Here is a 24,184-nt window from a genome sequence, read left to right as displayed (position 1 = left end):
AAATCATGTTTTAGTGTTTGTGTCACAGACGCTTGCTTCTTCATTTGTGCAGACGAGCAGCAGACTGAGGCCACGACTGAACGATCTGAGAACGATGAAGAAAATGTGGAAAATGCATCAGCTGTAGGTGAGTGTCCTATTTACTCACTAGAGCACACAGGTCAAACTCAAGGCCTGGGGCCCAGAAATGGCCCTCCACCTCATTTAACGTTGTCTACCACATCTTTTTTTTTTGTTCCGCCACGTCATTTTCAATGGCTCACCACATCATTCTAAAGTGGCCTGCCTTATCATTTTGTGGCTCATCACTTCATTTTAATTTGGCCCGCCACGTTTAAGTGGCCCGCCATGTCATTTAATTTTATAAGAATCACCACCACATTTTAACTTGGCCTGCCACATCATTTATGTGGCCCGCCATATCATTTCATATGGCTCACCACATCATTTTAAAGTGGCCTACTTTGTCATTTTATATAGTTCACCACTTCATTTTAAATTGGCTTGCCACATCATTTAGGTAGCCCGCCATTTCTTTTTATATGGCTAACCACTTCATTTTCAAGTGACCCGCCACATCATTTTATGTGGCATGCCACATAAATTAAATGGCCTGTCACATGATTTATTGTGATCCGAACACATAATTTATCGTAGTCTGCCACATCATTTATGTGGGCTGCAACATAATTGACTGTAGCCTGCCACGTCATTTTATCAGAAATGCCGCACCAGTTTATCGTGGCCTGCTACAGAATATATTGTAGTCTGCCACATAGTTTAACATGGTCTGCTGCATAATTTATGTAGCCCACCACATCATTTAAGTGGCCCACCGCGTCATTTATTTTGCACGCCACCTCATTTTATATAGCTTACCACCACATATTAACTTGGCCCGCCAAATCATTTATGTGGCCCACCATATCATTTCATATGGCTCACCACATCCTTTTAACTGGCCTGCTTTGTCATTTCATATAGTTCACCACCTCATTTGACAATCATTGGTACATTAACTTGATTTTAATTAAGCTTGCCACATCATTTAGGTCAGTGGTCCCCAACTACCGGGCCGCAGTAGTTGGGGACCACCATTATTTTTTCTAAATAATTAAATAAACATAAAAAACGCAATATACACATACAATTAGTGCACCAACCACAAAAAAGTCCCTTTTTCATGGCAAAAACGTCCCTTTTTCATGACAAAGAAAAAAAAAAAAAAAAAAAAAAGGATCTACTTTGTCATTTTATATAGTTCACCACCTCATTTTAATTTGGCTTGCCACATCATTGAGGTAGCCCGCCATTTCATTTTATATGGCTAACCACTTCATCTTCAAGTGGCCCGCCACATCATTTATGTGGCATGCCACATAATTTATATGGCCTGTCACATGATCTATTGTGATCCGCACCCATAATTTATCGTAGTCTGCCATATCATTTATGTGGGCTGCAACATAATTGACTGTAGCATGCCACGCCCGTTTAAAGTGGCCTGCTACATAATATATTGTGGTCTGCCACATAGTTTAACATGATCTGCTGCATAATTTATGTAGCCTACTACTTCATTTATGTGGCCCACCATGTCATTTATTTTGCACGCCACATCATTTTATATGGCTCACCACAACATTTTAACTTGGCCCGCCATATAATTTCAAATGGCTCACCACATCATTTTAAAATGGCCTGCATTGTCATTTTTTATAGTTCACCACCTAATTTTAATTTGGCTTGCCACATCATTTAGGTAGCCCGACATATCATTTTATATGGCTGACCACCTAATTTTCAAGTTGTCTACATCATCATTTATTTTGGCCTGTCACATGATTTATTGTGGTCCGAACACAAATAATTTATAGTAATTTGCCACATAATGTATGTGGGCTGCAACATAATTAACTGTAGCATGCCACATCATTTTAAAAGAAATTCCACCTCAGTTTGAAGTGGCCTGCTATATAATATATTGTGGTCTGCCACGTAGTTTAACATGGTCTGCCGCTTAATTTACATGGCCCACCACGTCATTTATTTTGCCCGCCATGTCAATTTATATGGATCACTTCAACATTTAAAGTGGTCCACCACAACATTTACGTGGCCTGCCATATCATTCCATATGGCTCACCACTTTAATTTAATTTGGCCTGCTTTGTCATTTTATGTAGTTCAACAGCATTTTAATTTGGCTTGCCACAACATTTAGGTAGCCCGCCATGTCATTTTATATGGCTAACCACCTAATTTTCAAGTGGTCCGCCACATCATTTTATGTGGCCCGCCACAACATTTCATGTGGCCTGTCACATGATTTATTGTGGTCCGAACACATAAATTATTGTGGTCTGAACACATAATTTATTGTAGTCTGCCACATAATTTATGTGGGCTGCAACATAATTGACTGTAGCCTGCCACGTCAGTTAAAGTGGCCTGCTATGTAATATATTGTGGTCTGCCTCATAGTTTAACATGGTCTGCCGCATAATTTATAGTGGTCTGCCATGTAAATGAACATGGTCTGCCATGAAATTGTGTCATACCACGCTGTGGTATGACACAATGTGGCAAGGCATACATTGTAAGCCTTGCCACATCATTTCCAGTGGCACACCACATCAGTTAATATGGCCTGATAATATACATAATATATTGCGGTACGCCACATGGTTTAACACGGTCTGCCACATAATGTTATGTATTCCGCCATTTCATTTAACGTGGTCCGCCACATCATTTATTGTGGTCTGCCACACAAGTTACATGGCCCACCACGTAATTTATGTGGTTCCCCACAACATTCATGTGGCCTGCCACATCATCGTATACGCTTTGCCACATCATTATACTGTGACCTACCATGCCATTTCATGTGGTCTGCCACATAATATTAAATGGTCTGCCACATTTAATTCCTCTATACCGGGGGTCGGCAACTGCAAGCGGCTCTTTATTGCCGCCCTAGTGGCTCTCTGGAGCTTTTTCAAAAATGTATGAAAAATGGAAAAATATCACAAGAAAAAAATAAGTTTTAATATGGTTTCTGTAAGAGGATAAACATGACGCAAACCTCCCCAATTGTTATAAAGCACACTGTTTATATTAAACATGCTTCACTGATTCGAATGTTTGGCGAGCGCCGTTTTGTCTTACTAATTTTGGCGGTCCTTGAACTCACCCTAGTGTGTTTACATGTATAACTTTCTCCGACTTTCTATGACGTGTTTTATGCCTCTTCTTTTTCTCTCATTTCGGCAACCAAACTTTTAATATTGTGCGTGAATGCACAAAGGTGAGTTTTATTGATGTTATTGACTTGTGTGGAGTGCTAATAGGGTAATATTTGGTCACTGCATGACTGCAAGCTAATCGATGCTAACATGCTATTTAGGCTAGCTGAATGTACATAATGCATCATTATACCTCATTTGTAGATATATATTAGTTTATTTAATTTCCTTTAAGTCCTCTTAATTAAATGTATATCTCATGACACACTAGCTGTATGTAATATCCATTTTCCATTTTTTTGCAGCTCCAGACAGATTTGTTTTTGTATTTTTGGTCTAATATGGCTCTTTCAACATTTTGGGTGGCCGACCCCTGCTCTATACTGTACATATATTATAGAAACAATACGTATATATGTTATATTGCTTTTAGTCTATTTTATACCTGCATTGTCTTTTCCATCTTTTCCATCATTTGTAACTGAGCTACTGTGTGGAACAATTTCCTTTGTCTAAGTCTAAGTGATGAGGTGCCGACTTGTTCAGGGTGTACGCCGCCTTCCGCCCGAATGTAGCTGAGGTAGGCTCCAGCGCCCCCCCGCAACCCGGTAGAAAATGGATGGATGCCTTGTTAACTATGTGGCCCTCTGAATGCAGCCATAATTGTGGCGTGGCCCTCAGTAAAACATGAGTTTGAGACTCCCGCCCTAGAGTACAGTACCTCAAAGATGGAGTCCACTTCCAGTGTTGATGTCACGGATGCTCGCTTCTTGGTGTGTGCAGAGGATCAGCAGACGGAGGCTACGACTGAACAATCGGAAAATGATGAAGAAAATGCAGCAGCTGCAGGTGAGTGTGCTAATTACTTCGCCATGGAGTCCACCTCCAGTGTTGATGTCTGGACACTTTTTTTCTTCATTTTAGCAGAAGAGCAGCAGTCCAATAATGAGGGGGAACAGGTGAAAAAGTCAGCTGCTACAGGTGAGTGCGCAAGGTACTTTCTAGAGCAGGGGTCCCCAACGCGGTGCCCGCGGGCACCAGGTAGCCCGAAAGGACCATATGAGTCGCCCGCTGGCCTGTTCTAAAAATAGCTCAAATAGCAGCACTTACCAGTGAGCTGCCTCTGTTTTTTTAATTGTATTCATTTACTAGCAAGCTGGTCTCACTTTGCTCGACATTTTTAATTCTAAGAGAGACAAAACTGAAATAAAATTTGAAAATCCAAGAAAATATTTGGACTTGGTCTTCACTTGTTTAAATAAATTCATTTATTTTTTTTAATTTGCTTGTTATAACTTTCAGAAAGACAATTTTAGAGAAAAAATACAACCTTAAAAATGATTTTAGGATTTTTAAACACATATACATTTTACCTTTTAAATTCCTTCCTCTTCTTTCCTGACAATTTAAATCAATGTTCAAGTATTTTTTTTTAATTGTAAAGAATAATAAATACATTTTAATTTAATTCTTCATTTTAGCTTCTGTTTTTTCGACGAAGAATATTTGTGAAATATTTCTTCAAATTTGTTATGATTAAAAATCAAAACATTATTCTGGCAAATCTAGGGAATCTGTAGAATCAAATTTAAATCTTATTTCAAAGTATTTTGAATTTCTTTTAAAATTTTTGTTCTGGAAAATCTAGAAGAAATAATGATTTGTCTTTGTTGGAATTATATCCATCCATCCATCATCTTCCGCTTATCCGAGGTCGGGTCGCGGGGGCAACAGCTTAAGCAGGGAAACCCAGACTTCCCTCTCCCCAGCCACTTCGTCTAGCTCTTCCCGGGGGATCCCGAGGCGTTCCCAGGCCAGCCGGGAGACATAGTCTTCTCAACGTGTCCTGGGTCTTCCCCGTGGCCTCCTACTGGTTGGACATGCCCTAAACACCTCCCTAGGGAGGCGTTCGGGTGGCATCCTGACCAGATGCCCGAACCACCTCATCTGGCTCCTCTCGATGTGAAGGAGCAGCGGCTTTACTTTGAGTTCCTCCCGGATGGCAGAGCTTCTCACCCTATCTCTAAGGGAGAGCCCCGCCACACGGCGGAGGAAACTCATTTCGGCCGCTTGTACCCGTGATCTTATCCTTTCGGTCATGACCCAAAGCTCATGACCATAGGTGAGGATGGGAACGTAGATCGACCGGTAAATTGAGAGCTTTGCCTTCCGGCTCAGCTCCTTCTTCACCACAACGGATCGGTACAACGTCCGCATTACTGAAGACGCCGCACCGATCCGCCTGTCGATCTCACGATCCACTCTTCCCTCACTCGTGAACAAGACTCCTAGGTACTTGAACTCCTCCACTTGGGGCAGGGTCTCCTCCCCAGCCCGGAAATGGCACTCCACCCTTTTCCGGGCGAGAACCATGGACTCGGACTTGGAGGTGCTGATTCTCATTCCGGTCGCTTCACACTCGGCTGCGAACCGATCCAGCGAGAGCTGAAGATCCCGGTCAGATGAAGCTATCAGGACCACATCATCTGCAAAAAGCAGAGACCTAATCCTGCGGTTACCAAACCGGAACCCCTCAACGCCTTGACTGGGCCTAGAAATTCTGTCCATAAAAGTTATGAACAGAATCGGTGACAAAGGACAGCCTTGGCGGAGTCCAACCCTCACTGGAAATGTGTTCGACTTAGTGCCGGCAATGCGGACCAAGCTCTGACACTGATCGTGCAGGGAGCGGACCGCCACAATAAGACAGTCCGATACCCCATACTCTCTGAGCACTCCCCACAGGACTTCCCGAGGGACACGGTCGAATGCCTTCTCCAAGTCCACAAAGCACATGTAGACTGGTTGGGCAAACTCCCATGCACCCTCAAGAACCCTGCCGAGAGTATAGAGCTGGTCCACAGTTCCACGACCAGGACGAAAACCACACTGTTCCTCCTGAATCCGAGGTTCGACTATCCGACGTAGCCTCCTCTCCAGTACACCTGAATAAACCTTACCGGGAAGGCTGAGGAGTGTTGGAAATATAGCTTGGTCCAATTTGTTATATATTCTAACATGTCATCAAAATTGTAAAATTAATCTTAATCAGGAAAAATTACTAATGATGTTCCATTAATTCTTTTTTAAATGTTTTCAAAAAGATTCGAATTACTTAGTTTTCCTCCATTTTTTTTGGTTGAATTTAGAATTTTAAAAAGTTGAAATTGAAAATAAACTACGTTTAAAAATTTAATTTTCATTTTTTTTGTGTTTTCTCCTCTTTTAAACTGTTCAATTAAGTGTTTTATTCATCATTTATTCTCTACAAAAAACCTTCCATAAAAGGAAAAAAAATGTACGACGGAATGACAGACAGAAATACCCATTTTTTTTATATATATATAGATTTATTTATTAAAGGTAAATTGAGCAAATTGGCTATTTCTGGCAATTTATTTGTGTATCAAACTGGTAGCCCTTCGCATTAATCAGTACCCAAGAAGTAGCTCTTGGTTTCAAAAAGGTTGGTGACCCCTGTTCTAGAAATTTCACCCTCAAGTCCGTTTCCAGTGTTGTTGTCACGGACACTCGCTTCTTGGGTTGTGCAGAAGATCAGCGGACTGAGGCTACGACTGAACAATCGGAAAACGATGACGAAAAGTCAGCAGCTACAGGTGAGTGTGCGAGGTACTTTCTAGAGATTTCACCCTCAAGTCCGTTTCCAGTGTTGAAGTCACGGACGCTTGCTTCTCGGGTTTTGCAGAAGATCAGCAGACTGAGGCTACGACTGAACAATCGGAAAACGATGGAGAAAAGTCAGCAGCTACAGGTGAGTGCGCGAGGTACTTTCTGGATATTTCACCCTCAAGTCCGTTTCCAGTGTTGAAATCACGGACACTCGCTTCTCGGGTTGTGCAGAAGATCAGCAGACTGAGGCTACGACTGAACAATCGGAAAACGATGGAGAAAAGTCAGAAGCTGCAGGTGAGTGTGCTGATTACCTCCTGCTTCACTAGGAGGTCCCTTTTCCAGCGTCGATGTCATGGACGCTTGCTTTATTTGGGCAGAAGAACTGCAGGCTGATGGATCCAACAATGAGAGGGAACAGGTGGAAAAGTCAGCAGCTGCAGGTGAGTGTGCTAACTACTTCCTGCTTCACTCGGAGGGCCCATTCCCAGTGTTGCTGTCATGTACACTTGCATCTTCACTTGTGCAGAAGAACCGCAGACTGGACAAACCAACAACGATGAGGGAAATGGGAAAACATCTGCAGGTGAGACGTTTTTCTAACCGAGAAGTAGTGGTGGCCTCAGTGAGTGTGTGGCACACTCACTAGCTGCATCAGCACTGTTAGTGTTTCATAATGGCGCCATCTGCTGAATTAAAACAGTCAAATGTGTATGTATGTATGTATATATATATATATATATATATATATATATATATATATATATATATATATATATATATATATATATATATATATATATATATACACAAAATGTGATATACAAACAAAATAAATAATTAGCAAAAATGCTTTTCACTAAATACCTGTGCAAAAATGAATATGAAACATAAAACTCCGGTCAATGAGCTAAAACTCAAACAATTAAAGAAAAAACGTTTTGGACAGGTTTGGGTAGATTTTGTATGTAAGAGCCGCACAAGACAGGCGCTCTCAGCTCACTGGCTAGCGCTGTGTGACTTAACTCTGAACAGTGCGGATGTGTTGAGGCGTGATCGAGCCCAGTGTTTCTGCCCTCATGACGCTGGCTCCGTCCTTTGTGCAGATGAGCAGCAGGCTGACGCTCCGACTGAACAAGTGGAGAAGCCAAAAGCTTCGGGTGAGTGTGCCGATTACTTTACACGTCGCCATGACGTCCTTTTCCAGTCGTGGACGCTCGCTTCTTCATCCGTGCAGACGAGCAGCAGGCCGGTCAGTCCAACAATGAGGGAGAAATTGGAGGCCCTGCAGGTGAGTCCTGGAACATCATGCAAAATATGTACATCATTATCTGCATGTAATATCAACTTAATGCTATAATACTTTTTGAATTTCATACATGTATATAAATATATATATATGTATATGTATATATGTATGTATATATATATATATGTATATTTACACATTGTATATACACATATATCCATTTACACAAATATATATATATATACATACATATATTTACACATATATATACATACACATACACGCACATATATATTTACGCACATATACACATAAATACATACATTTACAGATATATACACATACACAAGCACATATATACATGTTTATACGTATACACATATATACAGTATATACATATACATACACAACTACATATATACACATCATACATATATACACATACATACATACATATTTAAACATATTTATATACATGTTTATACATGTACACAAATATACAGTATATACATACACGCACATATATATATATAAACACATATATACACATCCATACATATATACACATACATATATATATATATATATAAACACATATATACACATCCATACATATATATATACACACACACACATACATACATATATATACACATCCATACATATATATACTGTATACACATCCATACATACACATCCATACATGTATATACATGTGTGTATATATATATATATGTATATATATATATATATATATATATATGTATATATAAATAAATAAAAATCTCCTGATGATTGAGGGAACCCCTCATTAAACAGTTCTGTAGAGATGAAGTAGTCTTGTGATTTTTCCCACACCTACATATTGCGCTCTATCACGGTATCGAGCACTATTCTCTGGATAATCCAATCAAGACATATATATATATATATATATATATATATATATATATATATATATAAATATATATATATACATATATATATACATACATATATATATACACACATACATACATACACATATATATATATATACACACATATGCATACATATATACACATCCATACATATATAAATATATATATACACATATACATACATATATATATATACACATACATTAATGTATATAGACACATACATATTATACACATACCTACATACAGTAGATACATGGATATATATTTAATAATTCACCTACTTAAATATTAAGTGCATGTGCAAGTTGGCCCCTACCTTGTTTACTTACATGACGACCTTAAGAGTTTTGTAATCAATCAGAAATATCAAGCAGCAAAAGCGCCACACATGGACAAGTGTGGAGAGTGTTTTGCATGTTTTCCCATCATGCGTTGTGGGGGATATAAAACAGGTGTAATTTTGAAATATGAGTTATACTTGGACATTTTTCATAATATCCACAACGTTCTGTGACCGTGTGCGTTGACTTTTTGTTAGTTTATTTGCGACATGAGTGGTAAAGGTTGCCTGGATATGCCATATATAAAAACATTCTGTGCTGTGTAGACTGCAACGTGCAATACATGGTCATTCACCTGAACTACTCACGTTGTCCACAAGATGGTGTCATACTTGGAGCGATTACACTGTCATAGATTTAAAATGAAGTTGTAGGCACTCTGTGGGTCTGGCGACGTCTCGCAAACCAAACTGAACACGCCGATGGGTCGCACTTGGCCTTTGAGCCGTAGTTTGCACACCCCGTCTCTAATGGAAGGTTGAAATACTATCTATCTGTGCAGTTGAGCAGCAGCAGTCTGACGCTCCCACCGAGCAGGCCAACAAGGATGAAGGCAACGTGGGACAGTCTACAGCACCAGGTGAGTCGCTCCCACACCTTGGAACAGGACGTCTACATGGCGCTGGGGTATTACAGTTACGGTGGTGGTGTTCCCTGGAGGTCACGTGACCACTGAGACCTTGGTCACTGGTCTCAGCATCTAGGAGCTGAAGGTCCTGCACATTTCTGTAAATCAGAGCTCTCTTTTACTGGGTAGAACTCGTAAGTACGCATGTGATCCTGTGTACTTTTACTGGGTAGAACCCGTAAGTACGCATGTGTTCCTGTGTACTTACTACTTTTACTGGGTAGAGGTATTAAGTACACATGTTTTCCTGTATACTTACTACTTTTACTGGTTAGAACTAGTAAGTACGCATGCGTTCCTGTGTACTTACTACTTCTACTTGGTAAAATGAGTAAGTATGCATGTGTTCCTGTGTACTTACTACTTTTAATGGGTAGAGGTATTAAGTACACCTGTGTTCCTGTGCACTTACTACTTTTACCGGGTAGGAATAGTAAGTACGCATGCGTTCCTGTGTATTTACTGCATTTAATGGGTAGAGGTATTAAGTAGACATGTTCCTGTGAACTTCCTACTTTTACTGGGTAGAATTAGTAAGTTTGCATGCATTCCTGAGTACTTCCTACTTTTACTGGGTAGAGGTTTTAAGTATCCAGGAGCTGAAAATCCTGTACATGTCTCTAAATTAGAGCTGGAGGTTTGGCTGAAGCTGGTCCAGACTGAGTATCTAAATATTCCGCTCGGCCGGGAATCGTGAACTCCCCAAATATGAAAAACAAAACAAAAACAAAAACAGATTACCCAGAATTCCCGGTTCATTTTGCCCATTGAAAATGAACGGGCCATTTTTCCAACTTCCAACCGATTCGAACTGTTCCACCATCCACACACTCCTTTCACCTTGGACCATCAGACTAGCAAAATTCCAGGAATTTCCAGTTTTCCAAAGCCCTATTTTCAACTATAATAACTTAGATTTATATCGCGCTTTTCTAGACACTCAAAGCGCTCAAAGAGAAGTGGGATTCATCATTCAATCAAACCTGGTGAAACTATCAAACTATCCCTGAAAAATGTTCAAAGTCCACTTTTTTCGACCAATTTTTGACTTTTTTTTTGGAACTCTTTCCAAACATTAGTTGGGACAAAAAATGTTCCTATTTTTTTTCCCGTGGAAATTCATGTATTTTTCTAGAAATTCCAGGACTTCTGAAATACCAATTCAAATTGTTAGTATGTTGTCATGACGGGACGGGGTGGGGGGGAGGGGTCGTAGCTTGCTGCGGGGTTTGTTCTCCCGGGATGCAAACGGACTACTCTGGACCGGGCGGGAAGGTAGGAACATTTTTTATTATTTACTTTAAAAAATATGAAGAAACATACACTACGGCGTGGAGAAAACACAAAACTGTGGCATGAAACAAACAACATAAACTATGGCTTGGAACAAATAACACTTACTGAGGCATGAAAAGGAGCAGCATGAACTATCGTGAAAGGAGCAATGTCGCCAGCACAACTAACTGACAAAACAGGCTTAAATAATAGTCTCTGATTAGAGCAGGTGCGTGATCCGAACACATGAGGCAGGTGAAACTAATGAGTCGTCATGGTAACTAAACAAGGGAGCGTAAACAGGAAATAAAAGAGTCCAAAACTAACAGAAAATAACAAACAACATGATCCAGACCACAGATCATAACATACTTCAACATTTTTCAACCTTTTCAAAAAGTTCTATCACACCGACTCATTTAAAGATTCCTGGTTTTCTACCTACAAGACATTCCACTTACTTGGAACAACAAATGCTCCTTTTTTTTTTTTCTCGTACAAATTCCTGGTTTTCCCTGAATTTCCATGAATTCCGAAACACCCTTTCTCAATTCAAACTGTTACGACATCAACATTTCTCGAGCGATTCCAAAAATTCCAACACCAACCCATTCCTATCATCCATCCATCCATTTACAACCGCTTGTCCCTTTTGGGGTCGCTGGAGCCTATCTCAGCTGCATTCGTGCGGTAGGCGGGGTACACCCTGGACAAGTCGCCACCTCATCGCAGCCATTACTATCATCTACAGTACAATTGGGCTCGTATTAATATTTTCAGAAATCTCCAAATTTCCAGGAACTTCCCATTCAAATGAATGGACGTATTCATAGTTCTACAATGCCCTAAATTCTCTACATTTTGCTCCATTTTTAAACCCGATTCTGACTGTTCCACCATCTACCCACACTACTCTTCACATATATGGAACACAAAACATGTTTTCCCTTTCCCCAAATTCCCGGTTTTCCTGGAATTTTCTCCCCATTGACAATGAATGTGAAGTTAAGTGAGTTATATTTATTTAGCGCATTTCTCTAGTGACTCAAAGCGCTTTACATAGTGAAACCCAATATCTAAGTTACATTTAAACCAGTGTGGGTGGCATTGGGAGCAGGTGGGTAAAGTGTCTTGCCCAAGGACACAACGGCAGGGACTAGGATGGCAGAAGCGGGAATCAAACCTGGAACCCTCAAGTTGCTGGCACGGCCACTCTACCAACCGAGCTGTACCGCCCCAATGGGCATCGTACAATCTACTGCATAGTGCAACATTTGCAAAAAGCCTTTTTAATTGTTTTAGGGCTCATTCCTTCATGCATTCCTTCATTCACATATTCATTTCATACATTAATTCATTCACATATTCATTCACACGTCCACTCATTTATTCAAACATTCATTTCATACATTAATTCATTCGCATATTCATTCACACATCCATTCATTCATTCGCACATTCACACGTCTATTCATTCACACTTTCATTCATACATCCATTCATTCATTTATTCACACATCCATTCATTCATACATTAATTTCATACATTCATTCATTCACATATTCATTCATACATCCATTCATTAATTTGGCACATTAATTCACACATCCATTCATTCATTTATTCACACATCCATTCCTTCACACGTCCATTCATTCATACATTAATTTCATACATTCATTCATTCGCATATTCATTCATAAATCCATCCATTCATTCACACATCCACTCATTCATTCATACGTCCATTCATTTATTCACACATTAATTTCATATATTCACACATCAGTCATTTATTCACGTATCCATTCATTCATTCACATATTAATTTCATATATTCACACATCAGTCATTTATTCACATATCCATTCAGTCACACGTCCATTCATTCCATACATTCATTCAGATATTAATTCACACATCCATTCATTCATTCATTCACACGTCCATTCATTCACACATTAATTTCATACATTCATTCACACATCCATTCATTCATTTACACATCCATTCATTCATTCACACGTCCTTTCATTCATTTATTCACACATTATATTCATTCATTCACACATCCATTCATTTATTTATTCACACATCCATTCATTCATTTATTCACACATTCATTCACATATTCATTTATTCACACATTCATTCATTCACACGTCCATTCATTCATACATTCACATATTCATTCACATCCATTCACTCATTTATTCACACATCCGTTCATTCATTCACACATTCATTTATTCACACATCCATTCATTCTATTCTGACATTTTACGACGGGAGGATGTTGTGTCTTGAATGAACATGAAGTCATTGCATGTGTGTTTCAGGCACAATGGCGGAGGACGAGAAGAGCGTAGCAGAGGTCAGCGACTTGCCTCCCGGCGCCGTCACCGTGGCAGAGCAGGAAGACACGCCCCACGTCACCGATGCCAACCTGCAGACTGGTAAGGACGCTTAAAAAAAAAAAAAAGTTATTCAAATGTTCTTGACACTTTTTAAAGTACCCAAATGTGAAGTATTTACACTGTCCTGGGTACAAGTAGTAAGTATACAAATGTGTTCCTCTGTGTACTTACTACTTTCACTGGGTAGAGGTAGTAAACACTCATGTGTTCCTGTGTTCCAACTCTAATTAGTGGATTTAGTAAGTACGCATATCTTCCTGTGTACTTATTACTTTTACTAGGTGGAATTAGTAAGTATGCATGCGTTCCTGAGTACTTTCTACTTTTACTGAGTAGAGGTACTAAGTACACATGTGTTCCTGTGTACTTACTACTTGTACTGGGTATAATTAGTAAGTATGCATGCGTTCCTGAGTACTTACTACTTTTACTGGGCAGAGGTATTAAGTACACGTGTTCCTGTGTACTTACTACTTTTACTGGGTAGAATTAGGAAGTATGCATGCGTTCCTGAGTATTTACTACTTTTACTGGGAGGAGGTATTAAGTACACGTGTTCCTGTGCACTTACTACTTTTACTGGGTAGAATTCATAAGTACGCATGTGTTCCTGTGTACATACTACTTTTACTGGGTAGAACTCGTAAGTACGCATGTGTTCCTATGTACTTACTACTTTTACTGGGTAGAGGTATTAAGTACACATGTGTTCCTGTGTCCTTACTAATTTTACTGGGTTGAACTAGTAAGTATGCTTGCGTTCCTGTGTACTTACTAATTTAACTGGGTAGAGGTAGTAAGCACTCATGTGTTCCTGTGTCCCTACTCTAATTAGTGGAATTGGTAAGTATGCATATGTTTCTGTGTACTTACTACTTTTACCAGGTAGAATTAGTAAGTATGCATGCGTTCCTGTGTACTTACTACTTTTACTGGGTAGAACTAGTAAGTAGGCATGCGTTCCTGTGTACTTACTACTTTTACAAGGTAGAGGTATAACCTACACATGTGTTCCTGTGTACTTAGTACTTTTACTGGGTATAATTAAGAAATATGCACGCATTCCTGAGTACCTACTACTTTTACTGGGTAGAGGTATTAAGTATACTTGTGTTCCTGTGTACTTACTACATTTACTGGATAGAATTAGTAAGTACGCATGTGTTTTTGTGTACTTACTACTTTTACTGGGTAGAACTCGTAAGTACGCATGTGTTCCTGTGTACTTACTACTTTCACTGGGTAGCGGTAGTAGGCACTCGTGTTCCTACTCTAATTAGTGGAATTAGTAGATACGCATGTGTTCCTGTGAATTTACTACTTTTACTGGGTAGAACTTGTAAGTACACATGTGTTCCTGTGTACTTACTACTTTTACTGGGTAGAGGTATTAAGTACACATGTTTTCCTGTGCACTTACTACTTTTACTGCGTAGAATTAGTAAGTATGTATGTGTTCCTGTGTACTTACTACTTTTAATGGGTTGAGGTATTAAGTACACGTCTTCTTGTGTACTTACTACTTTTACTGGGTGGAATTAGTAAGTTTGCATCTGTTCCTGAGTACTTACTACTTTTACTGGGTAGAGGTATTAAGTATACATGTGTCTTTCATGGCCCAGATGATGGCGCTGTCCACAAGGTGCCGGTGGAGATCGAGCGTGCCTGCCAGGAAAAAGACTTCCTGGGCGGCTACAGGCACAAGTTGCTGGGCACAGAATACCACCATGCCGCGGCCCAGACTCGACCCAGGAGGAGGCCCGACCGAGGGGTGGTCGTGTTCAGCCGTGACATGCAGGTACACGACTCGGAGGGAAAATCCACCACAAGATGGGATAATACCTGCTTTTAGCGCATGCTAACTGTTAGCATGCTAACTTTTTAGCTAGTTTTGTGAGCTTAAACTTTAAATTCATGGTTTTTGATACTTGGCGCTGTCACGCCAAATTTCTTCCCCGAAACAAAAACCTCCCCCCCATTTACTTCCGGGGTCATGATTAATACAGATGTTTTATTAACGCTATATTGTAAAAATATAACACTATCTTATAAAAATACAGACGTTTTGTTAACGCTATATTTTAAAAATAAAATTAAAAAAATAATTTACAAACACAAGCTATGGGATGACTCATTTACTTCCGGGGTTACATTTCCTCATGTTTCCTATTAAGTCATCCCATAGCTTGTGTTTGTAAATTGTTTTTTTAATTGTATTTTTATTAATTTAGTTAAATGCTAGCCATTTAACTAATTTTGTATGTTTAAGGCTAAAAATAGCACATCTTAGTCCTTGGCGCTATTTTAGAAGTACACTGACTTGTCATCATGCTAGCTTTATCGCTAATTTTGTATGTTTTAACTTAAAAAAATCGTGTTTTTTCATACTTTGCCGCATCGTAGAAGTATGTTAGCGTCTCTTATGTTAGCATGCTAACATTTTATGCTCGCTGTTTAGCTAAATGTATATGATTTAAATCTAAAAATAATGATTTATGCCATCTTGTGTGTATGCTAACATATTTTGTATTAGCTAGTGTGCTAATTTTGTATGTTCCTACCTAATAAAAAAACATTGGTTTGGATACTTGGCGCCGTTTTAGAAGGATCGATCGACCCCAGGCTAGAGGTTCAGGGCACGGATAACAGGCCCGTTAACATTTCCGCAGGAATTTTCTCATGTTTTTCATCCATCCATTTTCTACCGCTTATTCCCCTTTGGGGTCGTGGGGGGCCCTGGTGCCTATCTCAGGTACAATCGGGCGGCAGGCGGAGTACACCCTGGACAAGTCACCAACTCATCGCAGGGCCAACACAGATAGACAGACAATATTCACACTCCCAATAACACACTAGTGTTGCCAATCAACCTATCCCCAGGTGCATGTCTTTGGAAGTGGGAGGAAGCCGGAGTACCCGGAGGGAACCCACGCATTCACGGGGAGGACATGCAAACTCCACACAGAAAGTTCCCGAGGCCGGGATTGAACCCTGACTACTCAGGACCTTTGTATTGTGAGGCAGACGCACTAACCCCTCCGCCCCCGTGAAGCCCTCCATTTTTTGTGTGTAATTATTTGCATACAAAGTACCAACAATTGGTATCGTCTGTATCGATTCCCAGGCAGTGGGAATTAGCACCGTATTGGTTCAAATGTGAACGCTACCCATCCCTAATTGTAAGCACTTATTTCGGACATGTTTGAGAACAGAAAAGACGAAACAAAAAACAACTAAAAGGCTATCTCAGATATTTGTGTTTTGCATGTTTTAAGACAGTGGTTCTTAACCTGGGTTCGATCGAACCCTAGGGGTTAGGTCAGTCGGCCTCAGGGGTTCGACGGAGCCTCCGTCCAAACCTGACTAAATAACAAGTTCAATGTTTTATTATTATAATCAAATGACAGCAGTCATTTCCATGACATTATTTTCTAATATAAGTGTTTTGGCACACTTACAATGACAAAAAACAAAAACATTGTTTTTCATGAGCTCTGTACAAGGTGGGGTTGGAAATATTTTGTACCCCTTTCAGATATCGTATTTATGTCCCACTAACACAGGCGTGTCAAACTCAAATACAGAGTGGGCCAAAATTTAAAACTGAACGAAGCCGCGGGCCGAGGTTGAACAAGTTAATCCTTTAATAGGGGCCCAAACAAGTTTTGCATTGAATATTGACCAAGTAAGGCTTATGTAACTTTATAGTGACATGCAAAATCGAGTTTTAAATAATAATAATTAAAAAATATCAATGGCATATCAAATAAAATAAAAATACAAATTGAATGCCTCTTTTCGGCGGTGGGTTTGAGTTGGGGCGGGGTTTGGTGGTAGCGGGGGTGTATATTGTAGCATCCCGGAAGATTTAGTGATGCAAGGGGTTCTGGGTATTTGTTTGGTTGTGTTTATGTTGTGTTACGGTGCGGATGTTCTCCCGAAATGCGTTTGTCATTCTTGTTTGCTGTGGGTTCCCAGTGTGACGTATATTTGTAACAGTTTTAAAGTTGTTTATACGGCCACCTTCAGTGTGACCTGTATGGCTGTTGACCAAGTATGCCTTGCATACACTTGTGTGTGTGTATGAGCCGCATATATTATGTGAGTGGGCTGGCAGGCGGTTTGTATGGAGGAAAAGCGGACGTGGCGACATGTAGAGAACGCCAAAGGCAATGCTTTTACGGCCCGCCCCCAATATTATTGTCCGGGTGGAAATCGGGAGAAATTGGGAGGGGCACTGAACTTCAGGAGTCTCCCGGGAAAATCGGGAGGGTTGACAAGTATGAGTATTAGTGGTGAATGCGGTGTTACAGCGGCGGGCCAGCTCTAATGTTAATTTGATATTGCCTCAAGGGCCAAATGAAATTACACGGTGGGCCAAATTTGGCCCGCGGGCCAGAGTTTGACACCCATGCACTAACACATTCACATGTTGCACAATGAGATGTAAACATGGGATCATGTGTACTTTCCTGTAACTTTCTGTTTGTAAGATATATCTTTATTAGTATTTCTTTAATATAGTAACATCATTAAATTAAGAAAAAACATTTTATTTTTCACTAAAGAAGGGTTCGGCAAATGCGCATATGAAACTGGCGGGGTTCGGTACCTCCAACAAGGTTAAGAACCACTGTTTTAAGACAAAAAACAGATTAAGGTGTATTCAGTTTGCAAAAGCAAAGGAGAGGGAAGTAGAGTTTTTATGGACTCTTACATCCCCTCAGACTGTGGACCTGATCTCCGAGCCCCAGCAGTGCCCGTCCAGCGTCACCACGCAGATGACCAGTGTCGGCTGTTACATCTCCAACCTCACGGACAAGCTGCTCAGCCCGAGAGGTTACATCACGGCCGACGAATACCACTCCACCCGACTGAACGCCGTGAGGGACCGGTAAATACCGCCGACGTTGACGGCGCGATCCAGACGGCGTTGTCTGCCTTGCAGGTGATACGACTGCAGGCGCACATTCGCCGCTGGCTCAGCACCCGGGCGGTGGAACGTCTGAGGAGACAGCGCGACCGGCGGCTGGCCTGGATGGACCTCCAGGAGAGGAGGAGGCGGGAGGAGAGGGAGGAGCAGATGCAGGACAGCCGCAACCGCTGGAGCCAGCCGCAGAAGAGGGAGGACCTCAACCTGCTGTACCACGCCCTGGAGAGTAGGTGGAAGGTTGCGCACGTGTGTGTGTGTCTGTGACTCCACGGTGTGTGTGCCACTCAGAGTGGAGGAGTGACAAGGAGCACCAGATCAACACCACTCTGCGAGGCTCCGAGAGGAAGGCCGCCCTCTGTTCGCTGTTGGAGCAGGAGACGCAGTACATCGCCACCATCGGGCGCCACGGCATCGCCATCAGGAGCAACAACTACAACAAAGCTGTCAGGAAGTTCCTGGACAAGGTCAGCGGTCACACACGCTCGCAAATGTAATGGCGAACCAGTTGATGGCCCGGCAGTCCGGGAACGGAAAAGGCTGAAACCACGTGGGCTGCAGTGGTGCCGTGACCCGGATCCGAATGAGGTTTACGGGGTGGGAGTACCGCAGGCCAGTCCGTGTGTCTGGGCCTTGTGCACGTTAGCAAAACCTCATGGACTTTTAGCTCAGAAGTCAGCACGATTGCCTTTTGTGTGGACAACCGGGGTTCAATTTTCCGTGGGTTACAATGGTGCCGTGACCCAGATTAGAGTGAGCCTTGGGGGGGTTGAGAGTAACGCAGGCCAGTCTGTTTGTAAAATCTCACTCAATGACCATTTCAAGAGCAATCCTGGCTATCGAGTTGGTAGCCCGGGCTTTTAGCTCGGTAGTCCACATGATCGCCTCCGTGGGTTTCAATGTTGCCGTCACCCGGATCCGAGTGAGATTTAGGGGGTGAGTGTAAAGGATGCTAGCCAGAGTGACGGTACAAGCAATAGAAAATACACTTTTTAAAAGATTCACGTTACAAAAATTAAAAACATTTTTTAAAGTGTATGTTACAAGAATACATTTTTTTTAAAGTTGTAATGTTACAACAAATTAAGAAATAAAAAGGTGCAATGTTACAGGAATCAAAATCATTTTTTCAAAAAGTTGTAATGTTATGACTAAATAAAAAAATTAAGTTTCATTGTTACAAGAATAAAACATTTTTTTAAAAGATGCACCGTTATAAAAAAGTTGCAATGTTACAAGAATAAAATCCTTTTTTTTTAAAGTTGTATTGTTACAAAAAAGTAGCATGTTACAAGAATAAAAACTTTCTTAAGTTGTAACGTTATGAAAAATAAAAAACAAAAAGTTCCAATGTTTCAAGAATAAAATCCTTTTAAATAATGCAATTTTACAAAAATAAAAAGTCGTAAAATTATAAGAAATAAAAATTTTGTTTTTTTGTTTTTTTGGAACGTTACCAAAAATGAAAATTTAAATTTGCAATGTTAAAATATTAAAAACTTTTTTAAAAGATATAATGTTACAGAAATAAAAATATTATAAGATTAAAATCCTTTTTTTTTGTAACAATACAAAAAAATTAAGTTAAAAATAAAAGTTGCAATGTTAGAAGAATATAGTAAAAGGATAAAGTAGTTTTTTTAAAGTTGCAGTATTCCAAGGTTTCTTTTAAAGACTCATTTTGCAGTCTTAAAAGTATAACATTTAGGGAAAATAATTGAACGTGAGCAAAGAGTTAAAATTTTTTGTCACAACAACGACATCTTATTTTGTAAGTTAAAAAGTAAAATATCTCCGTAGAATATGTTGCATGAAGATAATATTAGAGCCTGAATATAGCAACAATTCAGTCATATTTTACAGGAAAAATGTCAGAATAAAGTAATAATACCGGAGTAAAATCATGTTTTTGAGGTAGTTTTTCTGTATTAATCGTTCTAAAAGGAGTACTTTTTTAGTTAGTAGGACTGTTGGTGCATTCAACAATGTAAGTACCCTGAGTTGTGAGTGTGTTGTACTCATTGTATACTAACTGCGTGTCGTGGCGTGCGTCAGTCGTCCACGCCTCATCAGTGGCGAGCGGCAGACGGCCGCCTGATCGAGATGGACACTCCTGACACCATCAGGGCCCGAGAGCTGGGAGATCTTTACGACTGTGTGGCCATGTCGCCCATCAGCCAGGAGCAGAGGCTGGACATCCTGCTATGCCTCAAGCAGACTGTGGAGGTGCAACAAACACACACACACACACACACACACACACACACACACACACACACACACACACACACACACACACACACACACACACACGTATTGTATCATGTTTGGATGTTCCTTCATCCTCCAATGATAATAATACTTGTAAATGACGTCCTTTATTCTATCAAATATGCGGGACGCAGCGAGAATGTACTGTATCATCAACGCGTGTTATTACGATAAAATCGCTATCTTCGGACACATTATTATTATTAATTTACAGGTGTCAAGGTCAATGTCCGGGGATGGATCTGGTCCGCCCTATCATTTTATATGCCCCGCTAAAGCCTGGAAATATTATGTGTCAAAAAGTACTTTATCTTTTCTTACTAAATGTATTTGTTTTTCTCCTTTCTAACAGAACAAAATATATGTATTTCATGTCATTACATATGTTTTACATTTTGATTGGGAAGTATGGTAATCAATCAAATTTTTTTTTTTACTTAATCTACTCCGCTTTACATGTTGTGTAAATCGTAAATAAAAACAAAATACAATGATTTGCAAATCCTTTTCAAGCTATATTCAATTGAATAGACTGCAAAAATAAGATACTTGACGTTTGAACTGGAAAACAATTTTTTTTTTGCAAATATTAGCTCATTTGGAATTTGATGCCTGCAACGTGTTTTTAAAAAGCTGGCACAAGTGGCAAAAAGACTGAGAAAGCTGAGGAATGCTCATCAAACACTTATTTGGAACATCCCACAGGTGTGCAGGTTAATTGGGAACAGGTGGGTGCCATGATTGGGTATAAAAACAGCTTCCCAAAAAATGTTCAGTCTTTCACAAGAAAGGATGGGGCGAGGTACACCCCTTTTTCCACAACTGCGTGAGCAAATAGTCAAACAGTTTAAGAACAACGTTTCTCAAAGTGCAATCGCAAGAAATTTAGGAATTTCAACATCTAAGGTCTGTAATATCATCAAAAGATTCAGAGAATCTGGACAAATCACTACACATAAGTGATGATATCCATTATCATAAGCTATGCATCATAAACTGACATCAGTGTGTAAAGGATATCACCACATGGGCTCGAGAACACTCCAGCAAACCACTGTCAGTAACTACAGTTTGTCGCTACATCTGTAAGTGCAAGTTAAAACTCAACTATGTAAAGTCAAAGCAATTTATCAACAACACCCAGAAACGCTGCTGGCTTTGCTGGGCCCGAACTCATCTAAGATGGACTGATGCAAAGTGGAAAAGTGTTCTGTGGTCTGACGAGTCACTATTTCAAATAGTTTTTGCAAACTGTGGATGTTGTGTCCTCCGGACCAAAGAGGAAAATAATCATCCGGATTGTTATAGGCGCAAAGTTCAAAAGCCAGCATCTGTGATGGTATGGGGGTGTATTAGTGCCCAAGGCATGGGTAACTTACACATCTGTGAAGGCACCATTAATGCTGAAAGGTACAAACAGGTTTTGGAGCAACATATGTTGCCATCCAAGTAACGTTATCATGGACGCCCCTGCTTATTTCAGCAAGACAATGCCAAGCCATGTGTTACAACAACGTGGCTTCGTAGTAAAAGAGTACGGGTACTAGACTGGCATGTCTGTAGTCCGGACCTGTCTCCCATTGAAAATGTGTGGCGCATTATGAAGAATAAAATACGACAGCGGAGACCCCGGACTGTTGAACGACTGAAGCTCTACATAAAACAAGAATGGGAAAGAATTCCACTTTCAAAGCTTCAACAATTAGTTTCCTCAGTTCCCAAACGTTTTTTGAGTGTTGTTAAAAGAAAAGGTGATGTAACACAGTGGTGAACATGCCCTTTCTCAACTACTTTGGCACGTGTTGCAGCCATGAAATTCTAAGTTAATTATTATTTGCAAAAAAAAAATAAAGTTGATGAGTTTGAACATCAAATATCTTGTCTTTGTAGTGCATTCAACTTAATATGGGTTGAAAATGATTTGGAAACGGGGTTTGTATATCTGTCTGTATAGATAGATCTAATCTATCTGTATAGATCTATGTAAAAATGACTGGCATCACCTTAATGGTCCATTGGGCAGGAGCACCCGTGTCAGCTGACACGAGACATCGTGGAATTGCTGCACCGGGAGGAAGACCTGATGAGACGTCAGGTCAAGTCGACCAACCTGGAGGGTCTGAGGAAGAGACTTTCCACACTCTTCCTCCAGTTCATCAGGACCCCGGGATTCAACCCTGAAGTGGCCAAGCACCTGAAAGTAAAGTCTTGCATGAGTCACCATGGTATCCATGAGAACTAACAGAACCTTCCTCAGGTGCCTAAGAGCCCCTCCATGCTGAAAAACGACGTCTTCCTCTGCCACGGCTGCCAGCGCTACCTGTGCTCCTCCCAGTTCCGCTCGTGCGCCAAAGCCCACCTGGGCCGGCGCTGTCTGGACTGCACCAGACTGAGAAACATCGCCGGGAGCCGTGACGACTTCTCCTGCTACAAGAACATGCTGAAGAGACTGCGGGACAACGAGCTGGTCCTCAACAAGGACAACACCATCCCCTTCCTCCTGCAGGTCAGCCTCCTCCCCGCTCTCCCACTCGCTCTCGCCCGCAGCCTAAAAGGCGTCCGTGTGCGTCAGGTGGAGGACCTGCAGTACCTGGTGGAGGTGATCTGGGGCGCCCGCTCGGCCCTCAGCGCCTGCAGCGACCCCTACAGCTTGGCGCTGGTCCGGTGGGAACGCCACAAGGACTGGAGCCCCTGGAACTGCCTCCTGCTCAGCAAGGAGGAGGTGGCCGCTCACCTGCAGGTGGAGGACGTGCACAAGGTGAGGTGGTCTTCACCAGGCCCACATGGACGGCCTCTGAATACATATTCTTTTTTTTTTTTTGTCCTGTCCAGCTTCTCAGGCAAATCATAGTTGATTTAAATGCCCATATTGGTTGTTCAGATTTACTTTACAAAAGAGAAGTGTAGGATACTTCTCTTGTTGCCTTATTTGAATTTGACTTTATTAAATGTATTTATATTATCATTTGGTGCAGCCGGGCTGGAGCAGGAGGGGATAGAAAGAGAAAAAAAGGAAGACAGGGGGAAATTGTGGGGATGAGAGGAGGATTAGACAGAGAGACAAAAACAACAACAGCAAACACAACAATAACAAAAAGAAAAACAATAGAACGACACCAGCACATACGATATGTACAAATATGATCGTACAAGTCAGTGGTTCTCAACCTTTTTTCAGTGATGTACATTTTTTTAATTCAAGTACCCCCTAATCAGAGCAAAGCATTTTTGGTTGAAAAAAAGAGATAAAGAAGCAAAAATACAGCACTA

General features: G+C 40.7%; 1 protein-coding gene and 1 long non-coding RNA gene across 7 annotated transcripts in view; one reads left to right on the top strand and one right to left on the bottom strand.

Annotated features, from left to right (window-relative positions):
- iqub (IQ motif and ubiquitin domain containing) overlaps window positions 1-24,184 on the top strand; it is a 34,008-nt gene that overhangs the window by 6,289 nt on the left and 3,535 nt on the right. The window contains exons 2-21 of one of the 6 annotated variants that reach the window (XM_061894361.1): window positions 53-127; window positions 4,032-4,097; window positions 4,176-4,229; window positions 6,800-6,865; window positions 6,955-7,020; window positions 7,110-7,175; window positions 7,259-7,321; window positions 7,408-7,464; window positions 7,985-8,038; window positions 8,116-8,169; window positions 9,895-9,972; window positions 13,636-13,752; window positions 15,336-15,511; window positions 18,441-18,596; window positions 18,662-18,872; window positions 18,935-19,110; window positions 20,699-20,869; window positions 22,938-23,114; window positions 23,172-23,420; window positions 23,487-23,672. In XM_061894361.1, the coding sequence (XP_061750345.1) occupies window positions 53-127; window positions 4,032-4,097; window positions 4,176-4,229; window positions 6,800-6,865; window positions 6,955-7,020; window positions 7,110-7,175; window positions 7,259-7,321; window positions 7,408-7,464; window positions 7,985-8,038; window positions 8,116-8,169; window positions 9,895-9,972; window positions 13,636-13,752; window positions 15,336-15,511; window positions 18,441-18,596; window positions 18,662-18,872; window positions 18,935-19,110; window positions 20,699-20,869; window positions 22,938-23,114; window positions 23,172-23,420; window positions 23,487-23,672 (2,318 nt within the window). Of the gene's footprint in view, window positions 1-52; window positions 128-4,031; window positions 4,098-4,172; window positions 4,230-6,799; window positions 6,866-6,954; window positions 7,021-7,109; window positions 7,176-7,258; window positions 7,322-7,407; window positions 7,465-7,984; window positions 8,039-8,115; window positions 8,170-9,894; window positions 9,973-13,635; window positions 13,753-15,335; window positions 15,512-18,440; window positions 18,597-18,661; window positions 18,873-18,934; window positions 19,111-20,698; window positions 20,870-22,937; window positions 23,115-23,171; window positions 23,421-23,486; window positions 23,673-24,184 lie in introns of all 6 variants that reach the window. The other 5 variants (XM_061894362.1, XM_061894360.1, XM_061894364.1 and 2 more) reach the window with 5 other exon arrangements.
- LOC133549189 (uncharacterized) lies at window positions 12,371-23,642 on the bottom strand. Its single transcript, XR_009806042.1, has 4 exons — window positions 23,163-23,642; window positions 22,918-23,108; window positions 20,677-20,861; window positions 12,371-13,761 (listed from the first exon to the last, which is right to left on the bottom strand). It is a non-coding gene; the product is annotated as an uncharacterized LOC133549189 (long non-coding RNA).

The sequence above is a fragment of the Nerophis ophidion genome, linkage group LG03, assembly GCF_033978795.1.
Source record: "Nerophis ophidion isolate RoL-2023_Sa linkage group LG03, RoL_Noph_v1.0, whole genome shotgun sequence".
NCBI classification, from domain to species: Eukaryota; Metazoa; Chordata; class Actinopteri; order Syngnathiformes; family Syngnathidae; genus Nerophis; species Nerophis ophidion.
This window is presented reverse-complemented; position numbering and strand designations above follow the sequence as displayed.